The sequence below is a fragment of the Podarcis liolepis genome (assembly GCF_965112155.1).
Source record: "Podarcis liolepis genome assembly, chromosome: Z".
Lineage (NCBI taxonomy): Eukaryota > Metazoa > Chordata > Lepidosauria > Squamata > Lacertidae > Podarcis > Podarcis liolepis.
The window spans coordinates 3,958,016-3,978,036 of NC_139570.1; the positions used below are offsets into that span (position 1 = coordinate 3,958,016).

Sequence of the window (20,021 nt, forward strand, 5' to 3'; positions counted from 1 at the left end):
CCAATTAATTAAATTAATTAATTAAATTTGTTAGTTGCTTTATCTTGCCCAAGACAACCCAGAGCAACTTCCAACCAACCAACCAGACAGACAGACAATTAAAGCTCACTAGATACATTGAAACCATAGGGTAAAAAAACACAACCTACATTAAAAACATTCCACCCACTTCTACAAGGCTGCTGATAGTTCTAGGCCAAAGACCTGGTTACAGAGGAAAGTTTTTGTCTGGCACCTTAAAAAAAAAAAAAGACTAACCCTCCCTTTTAGAAAATAACCCTGGTTTCAGAAAATTTATTTGTCAAATTGCTTTTAAACGGCTTACGTTGCAAACTGAGTCTGCCTGTGTTATATTTCCACTATTTTACTTTTTATTTTTGATGATAAGTTATGCTGCAGTAGGCAGGTGGTGAACTGCCTACTGCTGTTCAGCTAGCTGAAACTTCAGCTAGTGCAGAATTCAGCAGCCAGGTTGCTCACCATAGCAAGATGGTTTGAGCATATTACACCAATCCTGGTCCGACTGCACTGGCTACCAATTAGTTTCTGGGCCCAATTCAAAGTGCTAGTTTTGACCTATAAAGCCTTAAATGGCTCAGGACTGCAATACCTCAAGGGCCGCCTTTTTACATATGAACCTATGAGATCATCTTCTGAGGCCCTCCTTCATGTGCCGGCCGCCTCCTTGAGAGATCTAGAGGGTGGCAACATGAAAACGGGGCCTTCTCTGCATTTACTCCCCGTCTGGAATGCTCTCCTCAGGGAAGTTCGCCTGACGCCTTCATTATACACCTTTAGGCGCCAGGCAAAAACGTTCTTTTTTAACCAGGCCGTTGGTTGATTTGATTGACATCCTATGCCCTTTCAAAATGTTTTTTTTTGGGGGGGGTTATTGGGTGGTTGTTTTTATTCCGATTATATATTTTGTTCAATAAATAAATAAAACAAATTAAACATAACTCTCTATTTGTCTTCCCCTTGTCTGAATAAAGAGAGCCGGTAATGTTTAATACACTTAACGATAACATCAGCTTACATTCTATAAACAAGATCTTTGACCGATATAGTGACTAATGTAACATGCAGATATTATGGATTCAAATTTCTCCTGTGTCACTTTGAAAAATGTAATCTCCATTAGAATTTGTAGGTCTTTTCTTTTAAAAAATATTATTTATACTTTTCAAATTTACACATTTCATTAATTTTACAATCATTTTAACATTTCAAGGTTTGACTTCCTTCCCCCTCTTTCTGCAGTTCCTTAAATTTATTTTTTAATATCTTCTGCATATCCAAACTCATTTAATTTGCTCATTTAATTATCTATTCTAAATGTATACTCTTAGGAAACTGCAGGTTATTACAATAATCCTGCCAATTTTTAAATCTTTTTACAGTTTAACTGTATATATTCAATAAACCATTTCCATTCATTTATTAAAAGTTTGTTATCTTGATTTATTATTCTTCCGGTAAGTTTCGCCATTTCTGCATATTCCATAAGTTTCTGTATCCATTCTTCCTTTCCTGGGACTTCTTTCCATTTTGGGGCGAGTGACATTCTTGCTGCTGTAGTCGCATACATGAATAAATTTCTGTACAGTCTGGGTAGTTCTGTTCCTATAATTCTCAAAAGAAAAGCTTCTGTTTTTTTTTTTTTTTTACAAATGTTATTTTAAACATCCTTCTCAATTCAATTTCCCAGTAGGCTTTAACCTTACTACAAGACCACCACATACGATAAAAATACCTTCTTTTGCTTTGCATTTCCAACACTTCATTGATTTAGATTTATACATTTTTGCCAGTTTACTCGGTGTTAGGTACCAATGATATATCATTTTCATATAATTTTCTTTTAAACCATAACACGCTGTAAATTTTATACGGTGGAACCTTGGGTTACATACGCTTCAGGTTACAGACGCTTCAGGTTACAGACTCCGCTAACCTAGAAATAGTACCTCGGGTTAAGAACTTTGCTTCAGGATGAGAACAGAAATTGTGTGGCAGTGGGAGGCCCCATCAGCTAAAGTGGTACCTCGAGTTAAGAACAGTTTCAGGTTAAGAACGGACCTCCCGAATGAATTACGTTCTTAACCCAAAGTACCACTGTATTCATATTCCACAATCGTTCTCATGCTTCCATGTCTATATTATGACCAATATCTATTGCCCAATGTATCATTGCAGATTTTACTTGCACATTCTTTGTCTCCCATTCCAATAATATTTTATACATTTTAGACACCTTATACATTATATTCCAACAGGCCTCACTCCAGTTTTGATATTTGTTCCCCAAACCCTCGTATCTTATCTTTCTTAAATACTTCATTCAAATGATGATATTGTAACCATGTTGTTAATTTCCCTGATAGTTCCTTAAATTCTTTTAATTTATATTCTCCTCCCTCTTGTTTTAATAGTTTTCTATAAGTTGCCCACCCTTTTATCATATTCTTTTTCTTTACCACTATAGCTTCCAGTGGTGAGAGCCATTTTTTTATTTTTTATTTAATTTTTAAAATTAATTTATTACTTCTAATAAATTATTGTATTTATCCCATACTCTATACAAGTTTTTCCTAATTATATGATTTGTACATTCTTTATGAACTTTCACCTTTTGTACCATAAATAAGTGTGCCAGCCAAAAATATTATCATGACCTACTAAGTCTAAAATATGTGAATTTTCTAACATCCATTCCTTCAACCAACAAAGACAGGATGCCTCATAATAAAATTTCATATCCAGCAGGGAAAAACCTCTTTCTTTTGCATCTATCATTATTTTATATTTTATTCTCAGTTTTTCCCCTTGCCAAATATATTTGGAGATATCTTTTTGCCATACATTGAAACAATCTGTCCTGTCAATCACCAGAATCAATTGAAACAGAAATAACATTCTGGACAACACATTTATCTTTATGGTCTACAGTCTACCTAATAATGAAAGATTCATTCTGTTCCAAATTTGCAAATTTCTTTTAATATCTTACCAGGTTTTAAAATAATTGTCTCTATATAAATTTATATTATTTGCTGTTACCCATACACCTAAATATTTAACCTTTCTTTCAATCTTTAAACTGGATACATCTTGTAATTTGTTCTTACTCTTACTCTTTATATTTTTAAGCAAGAGTTTGGTTTTACCTTTATTAATCTGCTATTTCGTCAATTTTTTAAAATCTCTTATAATACTTTGGGGATTGACTCTATTGGTTCTTCTACAGATATCACCACATCATCTGCACATGCTTTTAATTTATATTGCCTCTGTTCCACTCTTATGTCTTTAATCTTGATTACATCTTATTCTTTGCGCCAAAACTTCTAAAACTATTATAAACAACGAAGGTGACAACAGACAGCCTTGTCTTGTTCCTTTAGTTACTTTACACTTCTCAGTCAGAACGCTATATACCATCAGCTTAGCTGACTGGTCAGCATATATTACCTTAACTCCTTTTATATAAGTGTCTCCACAACTCATATATTCTAAAACTTTAAACATAAAATCGCAGGACACATTATCAAATGCTTTGTTTAGGAATCAAAATTATATAAGAATTCTTCCATGATTTTGGCAGCTCGCCCATATTTAAAATCATATTCATAATGTCCTTTAATGGTTGTTTTAGATAATCCTGCCAAGAATTTGTAGGTCTTGTTGTGTTTTGATGTCATGTGCACCATTGTATTTACAGTGAAGGAAATCTTGTTTGGCACTTTTCCCCTTAAGGCTCTCTAAGTAGATTCTTTGTTGTGTGTGTTTTTCATATGTAAACAAGAACAATAGGTTGTGTATAATTTGGATCTTGTGTTTCTGTTGGCAGAAGACACCTGTTGTGCATAAATTTATATTGCTAGATGGGAACAGGCCACTTAGTATGGTGTTTGAGGTGGCTTCTGCCTGCAGCAGTCCCTCTCCAACTTTTAGCACTGCAGAAATCCATCTGGGGTTTGACAAGCTGCATATTCCACCTGACACCACTTAATTCCCTCCTCACGACTGCCTTCCGTGTAGTTGAGATGCTGTCACTTTCCCCTCATTACATCCTCAAGAACACGAGGGAGATATCATTTGCAGAAGTTGTTTCTGTGTGCTTGTCAAACTTCTCTGCAAACTTCTCTGCCCATGACCTGCATCATTTGGGTTTTGCTACCTTTCTGGGTTAGAACAGGGTGGTCCAACATGCAGCCTTCAAGGCCTCTTTTGTCAGCCCTCAACATTTGACATGCCCACCCCCCGTGCTTGCGCTGCCTTCCCAAAGCCGAGTAAGCATGGCACTCTGGGAAGGAGGTTTGAGGGCTCTGACAGTGTGCTAGTTAGTGCTTTCCCACCTTTCGGAAGAAGGTGGGAGGACTCTAGGAAATGTGAAAGCCCTGAGTTAGAACATGAATTTGTGCATGCTTCCTCTCCCCGCCCCCCACCTGATTTATAAAAACATTAATGTGGCTGTCCCCCCTTTTTAAAAAGGTAGTATGGTAACTAGCAGGGCTTGGCTACTGACACAAAACAAAGCGACCTATCAGCCATCTTATTATTATTAATATTTATTAGCTGCTTTTTTCAGAAACATGAACTCAGAGTGACTTGGAAACAACTTGCAAAGTAGAAACTTGGAGGCAGCTTCTTAGACTGTGATCTGGAGCGGGGTGGGGGCTGTGGCCCTCCAGATGTTGCTGGACTCCAACTCCCAGCAGCCCCAGCAGCTGGGCCACAACTTTCCCACCCTTGATCTAGTGCATGGTGCAGTGTGGCAAAGATGGCCAATGTGCCATATAAACCTTTCTCTGCCAGCTACTTTATGCATGTAGATTTAGGAGAGAGGGCACAGCTCAGTGGCAGAGTGTGCGCTTTCATGCAGAACTTCCCAGGTCTGACTGCTGGCATTTTCAGCCAAAGGCTTTAGATAGGAGGTGATGGGAAAGATCTCATTTTCTGAGACTCTTGCAAACTGCTGAGGGACAAAGTAGGCCCATCATGGGCTGGGTGGACAAAAGTTCTGATTTTCAACATGGCACCTTCCTATGAGCAACTCTTGCATTTTTATCAAAAGCATTTCCCACTGCCTGCTACGTTATGGAATGCTTTATGTTCTCTGCCTTGGTTCACCAACCCTGAACTAAAGAGTACTGTTTTTGGTTCAGCAGGCCAGACCTTTCTCTGGGCAACCTGCCTGTTGAAGTCCATTGTGCAGCACTTCCCAAGCGCCTGGAAGCCAGTTGGTGGTCAGGCGCTTGGGAACTGCCTTGCAAGGGGCTTTGCTGTTGCTGCAGCACCAAGCTGTTTGCATTGAAATGACCATTAGAGCTGAGGTTTTCTCCCTCTATTTTGGCAGCAGTTTCAGTGCTGGTGGAGGTGCACCTTGCTCCTGCCTAGTTGTCCCTTTGCAGCCACTCCAGTACCTGCCCACTGCACCTGACATCAGGTGTGGGGTAGGTGAGCATGGTGGGGAAATGTCTTTGAGGTCCCCCACACCCAGCTTCATTGGGTTTGTGAGGTAGGCAAGGGCCTCTTAACACTGGTAGCTGGAAAACCTCCCCACCTGGCATCAGCAGCTGACACCCACCCCTTCCAACCTCTTGCTTCTCAGGAGGAGTCAAGCAGCCACGAATGCAACCAGCGGCTGGTGGTCCTTTTTGGTGTTGGGAAGCAGCGTGATGAGGCACGGCATGCCATCAAGAAGATAACCAAAGATATCCTGAAGGTGTTAAACAGGAAGAGCACAGCAGAGACAGGTCTGTGGGGCACCTGTGTGTCCAAAGAGCAAGGTTTCCCAAACTTGGGTCTCCAGCCATTGTTGTTGGACTACAACTCCCATCATCCCTACCTAGCAAGACCAGTGGACAGGGATGATGGAAATTGTAGTCCAAAAACAGTTGGAGTCCCAAAGTTGGGAAACTCTGTGTTATGGGATCGTGCACTTTACATGGGGCTTCTTTTGAACACTGGAAAGGACAATGTGTTCAAAATATGGCAGTGATTGTGGGTGAGATCACATTTGGTCAGTATTGAAATAATTGTGTTGGCTTCCTGGCCTACTTCATAGTGCTGCTTTTGACCCAAGTGGCCTGTGACCAGGTTACCTGAATGGTCATCTCCAATATCACTATCATCTTATTGTTACCATTATTACATTTCTTACCTGCGTTATGTTTCTTCACCGTAAGGTCCCAGGGCCACATTACAGCAGTGTAAATACATGATATTAAAGTCAGTTAAAGCAATTTACAGTCAAAAGAATCGGGCGGCTCCTAGAAACACACACCTCAGGGGCTGAAAGCCAGAATAAAGAGGTGCATGTTCAGCATGGGACAGAAGCTGTCCTGTGAAGATGCTACATGCGCCTCTGTGGGGCGGCTGAATTCCATAGCTTAAGTGCTGCCACAGATAGTGAACACTCTCCTGGGCTGCTTTCATGCCCTAAACCTCTGAGGGTGGTAGAGCTACCAAGATGATCTTAACATATGAGAGGGTCTCCAGGGAAGGAAGCAGCCTTTCCAATATCTGGGGCCTAATTATTTAGGGCTTTGAACACTAATTTGACCACCTTCATTTGGTCCTGGTAATGAACTGATGATCTGCCAGCCTGCTAAGGTCATCCTCTGAAGGCCTCCTGCAAAGGTTAGGTGAGCCACACCTGGAGAGGAGGCTTTTTATTTTGAGGCACCTAGCCTATGGAATGCTATCTTCCAGGATATTCAGGGGCCCTCTCTGAGATACCTTTCGGGCACCAGGTTAAAAACCACTTTGTTTGCTGAGGTTCTTTGGGGGACAATAATATACCGTGCTTCTAATTCCCAACTACCATACTGAAAACTGCTGCTTTTTGTACTTACCGAGTAATTGCAAAACTCATTGCCATTTTCACATTGATTTTCTACTGACATTGTATCGCTTATGGTTTTCCAGAAGCTGCTCTTTGTGTTTATGCAAATGGAAAAAGTGGCGCTTACATTTCTAAGCAAAAGCTAAGCAGCAGCCATCTGGTTTTGTTTTGTTTTTCCTCCTTCTGTATAGGGGGAGAGGAGGGGCAGAAAAGGAAACGGAACAAGCCAGAGGCCTTCCCGACAGCCGAGGACATCTTTGCTAAGTTCCAACACCTTTCTCATTTTGACCAGCACCTTGTCACCTCTCAGGTGTGTGCCTTGTGCGTGAGGAGGGATCTCCTTTGGTCATGTGCCTTTCAGCTGACTACTGAAAGGCACATGTGTCTCAGGGGCAGAGCATGTGCTATGTACATAGAAGGTCCCAGGTTCAATCCCTGGCATCTCCGGTCTATAGTTTCACGCAGCAGATGTTGAGAAAAAGAAAGAAAGCTGCTACCAGTCAGTGAAGACAGTATTGAGCTACATCAGGCAATGCAGATCCTTCTTCAGGCCATGGGCCATATTCCATTGTGTGCAAGTTTTTTGGGGGGGGGGCGGGGGATGCCAGTGGTGGGTGTGGCCAAAGTAGGCATGGCCAGACACACCTACACACCCCGCTCTCCATCCTTCATCCAGGCAAGCAAGAGATCCCATCACAGTGCAAGGACACATTCCACCCAGGTAAAGTCCTTAGAGGAGGGGACAGAACAGGGCCAGTGAGGGGTGTGGCCTGGGGAGGGGGCATGGCCCGGGACAGACAGAGAGGCCTGGAGGGCTGCACCTGGACCCCCCCAGGGCTGACACCCACCCACCCCAGGCGATGTGGACCAACAGGCTGCCTTGATGCAAGGCAGTGGCTTCGTAATCGGTGGCTGTTGACCCCCTGCTCCCCAACTCCAGGTATCGCGCAACGTCTTAGAGCAGATCACCAGCTTTGCCTTAGGGATGTCCTACCACCTGCCCCTGGTGCAGCACGTCCAGTTCATCTTCGACCTGATGGAGTACTCGCTCAACATCAGTGGGCTCATTGACTTCGCCATCCAGGTGGGCATCTTGAAGCTGGGGGTTGATGATAGAAGCCGCTTCGGTCCCCTCTTCATTTCTCTCCCTCCCATCTTCCTTATAGCAGCCTTTCCAGCCTGATACCTTTCCAGCCTGATACCCTTTAGACTCCACCTGCACCCATCAGCACAGCTGACTTGGGCTGTTGTGAATGGTGGTCCAAGGCACCTGGATGGCACTTGGTTGGGTCCTGCTGCTGTACGCGTTGACCCCACCCCTTCCAGAAACCTTGTGCTTGGTTAAGTCAGGGGTGGAGAAAGCAATCGTCTTTCAAACATGGTTGGACTCACAGTTCCCATCTTCTCCAATGGTCAGGTGATGCAGCAGAGCTCTTCTTATGTTACCAAATACAATAGCAGTGAAAGGATAGCAGTGAGAATGAACAGGCAGAACAAAATTGTACACACCAAATGGAAGTGCATGTAATACAGTGGTACCTCTGGATGCGAACGGGATCCGTTCCAGAGCCCTGTTCGCATCCTGAGTAGAATGTAACGCGTGTGTGCTCGGGTTGCGTTTCGCCACTTCCGCGCATGCGTGTGATGTCATTTTGAGCGCATGCATATGCGCGAGTGTCGAAACGCTCTCCGTTACTTCCGGGTCACCGCAGAGCATAACTTGAAAACGCTCAACCTGAAGCATATTAAACCTGATATATGACTGTACACAAACCGTTTGCACCTTACTGTTGTTAGTCCAGAGGGGGAGAGGCGTCCAAGTGAGCTGTCTCCACCCACCAACCAGGATCAGAGCATCTTCTCTGTTCTTTCCTCTCACATTCTGCCTTTTGTATTTCATAAAAGAGAAGTCTGCTTCTTGCCTTTCTCCAGTCTGCTTCTCCCTCCTCTGTTCCATCGGAACACCACAAGAGCCCTGCTGGGTCAGGCCAAGGGCCCAGAACCATGTTATTGTACAGTGGTGAACCAGGTTCGCTTGAGAATGCCGCAAGCAGGACAGGAGTGCAATAGTGCTCTTTTCACTTGTGCTCCCCAGCAACTTATTCTGGAGCATGCTGTCTCTGATACTGGAGATACTTTAGTACATTGTTTCTCAAACCTGAGTCTCCACCTGTTTTTGGATTTTAGTTCACATCATCCCTGACCACTGGCTCTGCTAGCTAGTTGTAGTCCAGCAAACCTTGAAGCTGAGCTGCCTCGAGAGAAATCTTGCGGCTTCATTTACCAAAACAAAAAGCAAAACTTGGATACATTTTCACTTTAAAAGGCCCATCACTTGCCACTGTGATGCCTGGCCTGCAAACTCTGGTTTGATTGTGTTCTCCAGACCCAAGATTCCAAGCTGTTGTTTACAGATGGTTGGTGATCCTTGTTTGGAGGCTATGTGCAAGTCACAGCTTCCTGGATCAGGTGTTACAACAAATTGTGGCTTTGCCCCAAAGGGAAAAGTAATTCATTTAAACATTTGGGAGAGAGGAGGGACTGTGTGAGCACAAAGCCCCGTGGGGAATTGGCCACTGGCTACTTAGAGAGTTCATGGGTGAGGGGGCCACAGACCTACATCTCCAAGCCCCTCACTATTCTTTTGGAAAACTTCAACTCCTGACCTCTTTCTGTCAACAGAAACAGCTTTTGTAAGGGGCTGGGGACGGAGGTCTGTGAGCTAGTCTGCTGTGTCACTCACACATGCCTCCTTTAATACTTACATTTTCTTGTGTTGAATCCAGCTGCTGAATGAGCTGAGTGTGGTGGAGGCAGAGCTGCTGCTGAAGTCCTCTAACCTGGTGGGCAGCTACACCACCAGCCTGTGCCTGTGCATCGTGGCCGTGTTGCGGCACTATCATTCCTGCCTTATCCTGAATCAGGACCAGATGGCTCAAGTATTCGAAGGGTAGGAATCCAGTGCTTCTCAGCTGCTGCTCTGAGGGTGTCAGGGGCCTTGCCTTGCGTAAGAGCTTCTTGTTGGTGCAGCTCCCCATCCTTAATGCCCGGAAATGTCCTGTGGGGGGGAGGCGTGGACAGTCCTGCTTGCCCCCTGCATGTTGAGTTTCCCCTCACCGCCCTGCCTTCCATCACAGTTTCTCTCACTTTATTTGTAAACCTGTTGCTACATTTATATCCCACCATTTTTTCCAAGGAGCTCGAGGTGGCATGCATGTTTCTCCGCCTCCCTCCCACTTTTAATCCTCACAACAATCGTGTCAGGGACTGGCAGGATGCTGATGAGTGTGCCTGAGGGGAAAGGGGTCTGGAGTCACGAGAAGGGGCAGTGGTTTGTGGGGACCTGTACTAGTCAGTAGACAAGAGGCAGAGGCAGGGAAAGCTTCGGAGATGGGAGGCAGGGCACAGGATTGGTCAGAAAAAGAGGAGGAAGAGGCAGGTTGGGCAAGTGAAGGGCAGCTTCCCTGCCCTTTCTTGCACCCTTGTCTCCCAGAACCAGGAGAGGATTGAAGAGGGAAGAGCAGCAGCAGCTTCCACACAGGCGTAGTCTCCGGCTGTGTGCACACAGGCCTTCAGGGGGAGATACATAAACTGGTGGAGGGTGTGTGGCCCTCTGTTGCTGCAAGTGCTCCATAGAGCACAGACCTGGGAATAGCTGCCTATACACCAGACTGGGGATGGGGAGGGGGTGCGCTGATGACAGAAGGCTAGGCTAAGAGACTGTGGCTTGCCCCAAGGTGACCAAGTGGAGGATTGGAACCCTCCCTGACTTAATCCAACCCTCTCACCACTCCTTCACCCTGCTTTCTTCTGCCCCTTCAGGTTGTGTGGGGTGGTGAAGCACGGCATGAACCGCTCCGACGGATCTTCTGCAGAACGCTGCATCCTAGCATACCTCTATGACCTCTACACTTCCTGCAGCCACCTGAAGAGTAAATTTGGAGAGCTGTTCAGGTGAGCGCCATCTGGCTGTCTAGGGAGGTGACGCAGGGAAGTGTGTTTTGTTTCTCCTACCTAAAAGGTCCTCATCCACCTTCCTTCCTTCTCCCCACCAGCGACTTCTGCTCCAAGGTGAAGAACACCATCTACTGCAACGTGGAGCCATCCGACTCGAACATGCTGTGGGAGCCCTTGTTCATGATCGACACCATCGAGAATCCGTCGGCCCACAACTTCACCTACACCAACCTGGGCAAGAGCCTCACCGACAACCCGGCCAACCGCTACAGCTTTGTGTGCAACGCCCTCATGCACGTTTGTGTGGGGCACCACGATCCTGATCGGTGAGAGCTGGACTAGGCTGGTTGGGCCTCTGGGCTGGGCTACCTCTCCTCCTAGTGACACTTTTTAACCATGTAAGGGCTCTGGATGGGCTAGACTAGAGCAGAGCCGTCCGGCCCACCAGCCCGTCTCCTACAGGGACCAACAGGCACTTCAGAAGAAAAGTATGAAGCCAATAGGCCTTGCCTACATTTTTGCCTCCCTCCTAGAAGCATATAGCATTTTTTTTAAAAAATTAAAAATTGTGATGCTTTTCATACTGCTTGATTGTAAGTTGGAAAAGCCTCGAAGCGCTTTACAAAAAGAAAAAACCAATAAATTCACCATAAAAAACCAGTTGACAACAATTATTTAATACCTTCAGAAATCATTAAAAGTCACTATAAGCTAAAACTAGGATCCAAACACCGAGATCAAAAGAACCATTCTACATTTCTGGACAGACCTGCCTAAACAAGTGCAGGTCTCTTAAGAGGTATACTGCCTCTGCACGTGGAGGTTTTATTTGACCGCCACAATTAAATAACCACTGCTAGGTTTCTTCTCCATTTAGTATGTCGTAATCGCCTCTTTTTGAAGCCATTCAGGCCAAGGGCCGTCACCACCACCACCAATGCCTTTCCTTGTGCAGGGTCAACGACATCGCAATCCTGTGTGCTGAACTGACGGGCTACTGCAAGTCACTCAGTGCCGAGTGGCTGGGTGTGCTGAAGGCTTTGTGCTGCTCCTCCAACAACGGGACTTGTGGCTTCAATGACCTCCTCTGCAATGTGGACGTAAGGGCAGGGCCTGGGCTGTGATGGGGGTGGAGACATTGGAGGTTGTGCTGGATAGAGTGTGCGTGGAGGCTGCTGAGGGTACCTGGAGAAGCGTCAGGGTGTGAAATCCTTGAGGAGCAACTCAAGGCAATACACAGGGTGCTAGAAAGAGGAAGGGCACCTGTTTTACACGCAGAAGGTCACAGGCTCAGTCCTGGCATCTCCTGGTAGGGAATCTGCCTGAAACCCTGGAGAGCAGCTGCTGGTCAGTGTAAACAGTACTGAGCGAGATAGACCAATGGTCTGGCTCAGTTCAAAGCAGCTTCCTGTGTTCCTATGTCTGCTGCTAGCTAAATATATACTGTGGAGTGCTGCATTTGCCTGAAGGGCTTTACCCTGAGGAATTTTAATCTCTGTCACAAGACATTTCTTTTTTCATTTCTTTACCTTTTCTCTCTCTCTCTATTCTGTTACTATTCCCTTTAACATTCTCTCCTACTATATTTTGGTAAGAACTGCATGCAGGTGAAAGTGACAGACAGTTGGTAAAGGACCCTGTGTGAGAGGCAGGGAAGGTGAGATCCCAGGGTCAGAGGCTGGGGGAAGAAAGGGATGCTCCCAGGTGAGAGATTGGAGGATGCTTATGGGACAAAGTTTAGGTGACTTTTTGTAATTTTTAATCCTTTCTCTTTTATCTCTTTCCTTCTTTTTATTGTTTCTTTTTTGTTTGGCTCAGTTTGTTTCTTAATTATATTATGAAAAGTCTTAATAAAACTTTATTTAAAAGAAAGAGAAAGATAAATACTCCCCAGCCTGAGGCTATGGCGTGACGAGGTCTTGTGTGTGGATTGCTCTTGAGTGATTACAGTTCCACAGAAGCAACTTTTTTTTAATTAAAAAAGCCTCAGCTATGACCTTCTCCTTCCCTTAGGTGAGTGATTTGTCTTTCCATGACTCCCTTGCCACGTTCGTGGCCATCCTCATTGCTCGCCAGTGCCTCCTCCTCGAGGACCTGATCCGCTGTGCTGCCATCCCTTCGTTGCTCAATGCTGGTGAGTGCCTGCTTGCAATGGCTGGGACCCTGCTGCCTAGCAAGGGGCCTTGCAAATGGAGGCCTGCCCACCCGCCTTGAAAAGTAGAGGGTCAGCTCAGATCAATTGCCACTGGTGGTTTTACCTTTCTGCAGCTTGCAGCGAGCAGGACTCGGAACCCGGAGCCCGCCTGACCTGCCGGATTTTGCTCCACCTCTTCAAGACCCCGCAGCTGAACCCCTGCCAGCAGGACAGCAGTAAGTGATCGCTCCTTTGGGGCGTTTCCTCTTCCATGTCTCTTCTTGCCCTGATGGAGGATGCTGCTCTCCCCGAACCCTCTTTCCTGCTGTGCAGTTTCGTTGTCAACCTGTTGCTGCTGACAGTTGTCTCTTCAGCCTATGGGGCAGAGCATCCCCATGGGGTGGTGTCTGCAAGTTCTTCCCTTAACTCCATTAACTGATCCTAAACAGACACTCTTTTACCACCTCTTCCTTGCTTCCTTGTTTGCTGTGTCTCCTGACTTGGCCAGCTGGTGACATCTGCCCTTCTTTCTCATGGCTGGTCAAAACCACCTTCCCACATTGACTGAGCCAGCCTTTGCCCTGGTGGCCAGTCAGGCCTTTGGTGCCTTATGGTGACTCCCTGTGGCCACAGTAATGCACTGGATGGCCCTAAATATCTACACAGTAGCTACTAGCTGGGATGGCTAAATGGAAGTCTCCATTTATTGCTGGGATGCAGACCCTGTGACAGTCCCAAGAGTTATCAGCCTCCAGCTTAATAATAATAATAATAATAATAATAATAATAAAAATAATAGTAATTTCGTTGTCCCCGAGAGGAGGCAATGACAATAAAGATATTATTATTATTATTATTATTATTATTATTATTAAAACCCAAAAGCAGTTTACAAAAAAAATTAAAAACCAGGAGAGTAACTTTGTTGGCTTATTTACAGGGCTATCATAACTGTTTCCAAAAAGATCACAAAGAAACCAAGGTCTGCCCAATGTCCCAGGGAGGAGGCCAGCAAACACTTCTCACAATGTCCTGAAGGCTCCATTCTTGACCAGAATTTTTATCACTGTAGCTTTCCCAAGCACTAAGGCTTTAACAATAAGCAATGGCTAAATGTTCTGTACAATGACACCATCCTGGCTGCTCTGTGTTCACCAGCTACTGCATTGCCTTTGGGTGCCTTTTTGTCTCCCAGCTTGGTCTGGAGTATTCATAGTCGGTTCACGGCAAGAGCTTTTCCCTTCCCTTGTCACCTTGCTACAGGCAAGCCGTCAGTGGGCATCCGCTCTTCCTGCGATCGACACCTGCTGGCTGCTTCCCAGAACCGCATTGTGGACGGAGCCGTGTTTGCTGTGTTGAAGGCTGTCTTCGTACTGGGTATGTGCCTGGGGAATGTAGGTTCCTGTCTCCAGGAACGTGAGGAGATGGGCACAGTCCTGCCTCATCTGAGAGGCACAGCAACATGTGGCCGTTACATGTGGGTCTCTGCCCTGGGTGACCCTTGCTTCTGGTTGCAGGGGACGCCGAACTGAAGGGCTCTGGCTTTTCCCATCCGGCCGGGGTGGATGATCTTGTGGAAGATGACAAGAAGCCTGCAAGCCGGATGGTCTCCATAGAGACAGCCAGCCTGGACGTTTATGCCAAGTACGTCCTGAGGAGCATCTGTCAGCAGGTGAGCATAGTGGGTTTCGTTTGCCCTTCTGTTGCTCCTGCCTCCTGTTCCACAGAGACATGGATGGTGGACAGGTTTCAGCCAGAGTTCTGGCTTGTTGTGTGAGGTCCCCATGGGTTCGTTGACATGCCTTAGAAAACTCTGGGGACATGGTTGAGTTCCAGAATATGAATGGACCAGGGGACTCTTCTTATTGAGACCCACAATCTGGAGACCTTGGCAGAGAAATCAGACAAGGGAATGTTCAGTCTACATCCAGTGGGTTAGGAATTGCCCCTGGCACTTCCTTTGTGGCCCTCATGGACAGAGCCCTACCACTGTCCTCAAATTCAGAGGATTTCCACAGAAGCCAGAGGCTGCAAAATAAGGTGAAGGCCCTCTAACGATGATGAGGATGATGATTTTAACCAAGCAGTCAGCAGTTCTTGGGAGACACTCCAGGTCTGGTCAGCCGACCCTTAGACATCAGCCCCCTGCAGAGACAATGTTTACAATAGCTTCCGTTAGCAGGTGCCCTTGGAGCTATCCATAGAATCATAGAGTTGGAAGAGACCACAAGGGCCATTGAGTCCAACCCCCTGCCAAGCAGGAAACACCATCAGAGCACTCCTGACATATGGTTGTCAAGCCTCTGCTTAAAGACCTCCAAAGGAGGAGACTCCACCACACTCCTTGGCAGCAAATTCCACTGTCGAACAGCTCTTACTGTCAGGAAGTTCTTCCTAATGTTTAGGTGGAATCTTCTTTCTTGTAGTTTGGATCCGTTTCTCTGTGTCCGCTTCTCTGGAGCAGCAGAAAACAACCTTTCTCCCTCCTCTATGTGACATCCTTTTATATATTTGAACATGGCTATCATATCACCCCTTAACCTCCTCTTCTCCAGGCTAAACATGCCCAGCTCCCTTAGCCGTTCCTCATAAAGCATCGTTTCCAGGCCTTTGACCATTTTGGTTGCCCTCCTCTGGACACGTTCCAGTTTGTCAGTGTCCTTCCTGAATTGTGGTGCCCAGAACTGGACACAGTACTCCAGGTGAGGTCTGACCAGAGCAGAATACAGTGGCACTATTACTTCCTTTGATCTAGATGCTATACTCCTATTGATGCAGCCCAGAATTGCATTGGCTTTTTTAGCTGCCGCGTCACACTGTTGGCTCATGTCAAGTTTGTGGTCAACCAAGACTCCTAGATCCTTTTCACATGTACTGCTCTCAAGCCAGGTGTCACCCATCTTGTATTTGTGCCTCTCATTTTTTTTTGCCCAAGTGCAATACTTTACATTTCTCCCTGTTAAAATTCATCTTGTTTGTTTTGGCCCAGTTCTCTAATCTGTCAAGGTTGTTTTGAAGTGTGATTCTGTCCTCTGGGGTGTTAGCCACCCCTCCCAGTTTGGTGTCATCTGCAAATTTGATCAGGATGCCCTTGAGTCCATCATCCAAGTCGTTGATAAAGATGTTGAATAAGACCGGGCCCAAGATCCAAGGTCCTGTTCTTTTCATTACGCTACAGTGGTACCTCTGATTACGAATGCTTCTGGTTATGAATGCTTCAGGTTATGAGCTCCGCTAACTAGGAAGTAGCTGCTCTTGGTTGCGAACTTTGCCCCAGGATGTGAACAGAAATCGTGCACCAGAGGCACGCATGCAGTGGGAGGCCCCATTAGCAAAAGTGCGCCTCAGGATAAGAATGGTTTCAGCTTAAGAACGGACCTCCAGAACAAATTAAGTTCGTAACCAGAGGTACCACTGTATTGTGAACTTCAAACTCCCAAAGACCTAGACGGTCCTTTCTCCTTCCCTGCCCTGCAGTTTTAGACTTTAGTAAGCACCTCTTCTAGGGAGTGTCTCCCTCTACAGTGCAAGAGAAAGGGCCCAGTGTGGCTCACTCTGCAGCAGTCCAGCTGTGACTCAGCTGGCCAGAGGCTGCTCTTTGCCTTGTGCCATGTGACTTTGGTAACATGCTTGGCATACAAACTTCTCCAAGAAGCTTGGGTGTCTAGATGCCAGGGCTGTGTGCATGGAGCAGCAGCCAGTGCAGACCAGCAAAAGTGGTGTGGTGAAGAGGCACCAGCCTTTTCATATGGTGGGTCCCAGAGGCAAGGCCTCCCAGGCTGAGTGGGGCACTGTCACCCCTGTATGCTCTCTTCCACCTGCAGGAGTGGGTGGGTGAGCGGTGCTTGAAATCCTTGTGTGAAGACAGCAATGACCTGCAGGATCCTGTCCTGAGCAGCACCCAGGCCCAAAGGCTGATGCAACTGATCTGTTACCCGCACCGGCTGCTCGACAACGAGGAGGGCGAGAATCCCCAGCGGCAGAGGATCAAGCGCATCTTACAGGTGCAAGCAGCTACAGTTTCCTTGGGGCATTGCTAAACATGGACTTCCCAGTGGGCTGCAGGGCAAGCCTGCATCGTGATTGAAGGTCGTGGCAGCGTGAGCTCCAGCGAGAGCCTTGCTCTTTACAATTCAGTGCAAAATTCAGCAGACTCTCACTTTAATTTTTGTTAAATCTTTCTAGACCCTTAGGATGCAAGAATGTTTAATTGCATACATGGGAGATGCTAGCAAGAGGATATTCTGTGGTTGGAAGATGAGACTTCTTTTTTTCTTCTTCCTAAAAATCTAGTGCAAGCAAGGTGCAAATAATTAGATAGATTCACTTTTGCTTAGCTTCTATAATTGAGGTTGGTCACTTAACAATCAACACAGAATTAATTTCTCCCAGCCCCTCTTCCGTTAAACATGGCCCTGTTCATAGGTTTGTAAGGAAGATGCATTTTGGGGTGTGTAAAAGAAGGCTATGGGACAGCTGGAAAAATAAATAAACATGGGGCTACCTTTGAAGGTGACTCAGAAACTGCAATTAATCCAGAATGTGACAGACTGGTGACTGGGAGGGGCTGCTGGGACCATATAACTCCGGTCCTGAGAGACCTGCATTGACTCCCAGTACGTTTCCGAGCACAATTCAAAGTGTAGGTACTGACCTTGAAAGCCCTACACGGCCTTGGTCCTATATACCTGAAGGAGCGTCTCCACCCCCATCATTCTGCCCGGACGCTGAGATCCACCTCCAAGGGCCTTCTGGTGGTTTCCTCACTGTGAGAAGTGAGGTTACAGGGACCCAGGCAGAGGGCCTTCTCAGTAGTGGCACCCGCCCTGTGGAATGCCCTTCCATCAGATGTCAAGGAAATAAGCAACTATCCTAATTTTAAAAGACATCTGAAGGCAGCCCTGTTTAGGGAAGTTTTTAATGTTTAATGCCGTATTGTGTTTTTAATATTCGATTGGAAGCCGCCCAGAGTGGCTGGGGAAACCCAGCCAGATGGGCAGGGTATAAATAATCATTCATTCATTCATTCATTCTGGAACAGCAAAGGGTGCCAAAAAATTCAGTCTTGCACTGGCAAAGTAGAGGAGGGGGTGAGATGCAAGTGAGTTTTACTGCCACAGCAAGCAGGTGGGTGATGGGCAGCTTGTCTGTTTTTCTTCCAGAACCTGGACCAGTGGACAATGCGACAGTCGTTGCTTGAGCTGCAGCTCATGATCAAGCAGACAGCAAACAACGTAAGCATTCAGTGCCACATTTGGGGATAGCATAGGAATGATGCGGGTATTCAAGGGCCACTCTCCTCATGTTTGTGTGCAGCAACATAGTAACACAGAAAGCTGCCTTATACTGAATCCAGACCCTTGGTCCTTCTAGTGCTGTAATTATCTATATTGACTGGCAGCAACTCTCCAGGGTTTCAGGCAGGGAGTCGCAGCCCTGTCTGAAGATGCTTGGAATCAAACATGGGACTTTCTGCATGCAAAGCAGATGCTCTCCCATGGAGCTATGGCTCTTCCCCAGCATCAGATGTGATTGCAAAGGGTGCTCAGAAGGGGCGGGTGCCTGGGGCAGGGAGTTGGAGAGTGAACAAGTGGCAACAGACTTTTTGGCACGGGGACTTCTTTGGAACAAATGAGGAAGTTAGCTGCTCAAAAGCTCCGCTTCACCTCTTTGCAGCAGGAAATGAACTCTCTCCTGGAGAACATTGCCAAGGCCACCATCGAAGTGTTCCAGCAGTCAGCTGAGACCAACTTGGCCAGCAACGGCATCGTCAGCCTTTGCAGCTCCACAAGCTTTGTGCCAGCAAGCACCAAAGCCAAGCCCATCCTCAGGTGAGCGCCTGCAAAAAGGCACAGGAGAACAGGGCAGTGGTGGGAAGGGATTCCTGCAAAAAAACAACAACAAGGAAGTTTGTAGGAAAAAAGGAAATTTGCAGGAAATGAGGAAGCTTGCAGGAAATAATAAGGAGAGGCTTACCACAACTCTTCTTGCCTGCCTTCCCCAGCTCCTTGGAGAGATCAGGTGTGTGGCTGGTGGCCCCTCTCATTGCCAAGCTCCCAACTTCTGTGCAAGGCTACGTGTTGAAGGCTGCAGGAGACGAGCTGGAGAAAGGGCAGCATTTGGGCTCCTCATCCCGCAAGGAACGGGACCGCCAGAAACAGAAGAGGTGAGGAGGCCCAAAGGAGAAGGAGGCTGGGTTTGGGGAGGCTGTCTTAGGAGCCATCACTCAACCCTTCTCTCTTTCTTTCTTCGCACCATGGTACACCTGCAGCATGTCCCTGCTGAGCCAGCAGCCTTTTCTGTCCCTGGTCTTGACCTGCCTGAAAGGCCAGGATGAGCAGCGTGAGGGCCTCCTCACTTCCTTGTACAGCCAGGTTCAGCAGGTAAGATCTTTGCTGTGGCCACATCAGAAGTGCAAAGGGACCCTTTCCACAACTCCCACTATGCTTCTTGGGAAGAGCACAGGTGGTGGCTTGAGTGTTAAAGCTAAGGGGCTCCAGAGAACATGCACCATTGGTCTGTCTAACTTAGTGTTGTCCGCACTGACTGGTGGCATTTCTCCAGGTTTCCAGGGACATAGGAAGCTGCCTTATACCATGTTATACCATTGGTCAATCAACACTGACTGGCAGTGACTCTTGAGGGTTTCAAGCAAGAGACATTGCCTGCTCTACCTAGAGATGCCAGGGATTGAACCTGGAACTTACTGCCCCAGAAGCCCTTCCTGCAAAATCCCCAGGGCATGTTCAATGGCTGCGGTTGTGGGAGGGAGGGAGAAAAAGAGGGAGGGTACTTCGGTACATCCCTGGAGCTATTTTCTTGCCTCATATGAAGTCCTGCGCACCTGTTTTGTTCTTCATGCATTGAGTCACAGGAGCATGTTAAGGGTGGCGTTGCTCTGAGCTTCTGGGGCTGTGGGGCTGGACACTCCATGCTTGGCCTTCAGCCAGATGCAAGTCTCCTCTCTGCCCACCTAGATTGTGACCAACTGGCGAGAAGATCAGTACCAGGATGACTGCAAAGCGAAGCAGCTGATGCACGAGGCGCTGAAGCTGAGGCTCAATCTGGTAAGTGCCAGGG

The 20,021-nt window shown here is 46.7% G+C and overlaps 1 protein-coding gene across 8 annotated transcripts in view; it reads left to right on the forward strand.

The window, feature by feature from the left end:
- MED12 (mediator complex subunit 12) overlaps window positions 1-20,021 on the forward strand; it is a 51,458-nt gene that overhangs the window by 15,481 nt on the left and 15,956 nt on the right. For all 8 annotated transcript variants that reach the window (XM_083486169.1, XM_083486170.1, XM_083486173.1 and 5 more), the window contains 17 exons: window positions 5,615-5,759; window positions 7,042-7,160; window positions 7,791-7,934; window positions 9,637-9,800; window positions 10,673-10,804; window positions 10,906-11,133; window positions 11,763-11,907; window positions 12,821-12,941; window positions 13,076-13,177; window positions 14,205-14,318; window positions 14,459-14,613; window positions 16,766-16,945; window positions 18,104-18,175; window positions 18,618-18,772; window positions 18,946-19,107; window positions 19,213-19,324; window positions 19,919-20,008. In XM_083486169.1, the coding sequence (XP_083342295.1) occupies window positions 5,615-5,759; window positions 7,042-7,160; window positions 7,791-7,934; window positions 9,637-9,800; window positions 10,673-10,804; window positions 10,906-11,133; window positions 11,763-11,907; window positions 12,821-12,941; window positions 13,076-13,177; window positions 14,205-14,318; window positions 14,459-14,613; window positions 16,766-16,945; window positions 18,104-18,175; window positions 18,618-18,772; window positions 18,946-19,107; window positions 19,213-19,324; window positions 19,919-20,008 (2,340 nt within the window). The remainder of the gene's footprint in view (window positions 1-5,614; window positions 5,760-7,041; window positions 7,161-7,790; window positions 7,935-9,636; window positions 9,801-10,672; window positions 10,805-10,905; window positions 11,134-11,762; window positions 11,908-12,820; window positions 12,942-13,075; window positions 13,178-14,204; window positions 14,319-14,458; window positions 14,614-16,765; window positions 16,946-18,103; window positions 18,176-18,617; window positions 18,773-18,945; window positions 19,108-19,212; window positions 19,325-19,918; window positions 20,009-20,021) is intronic.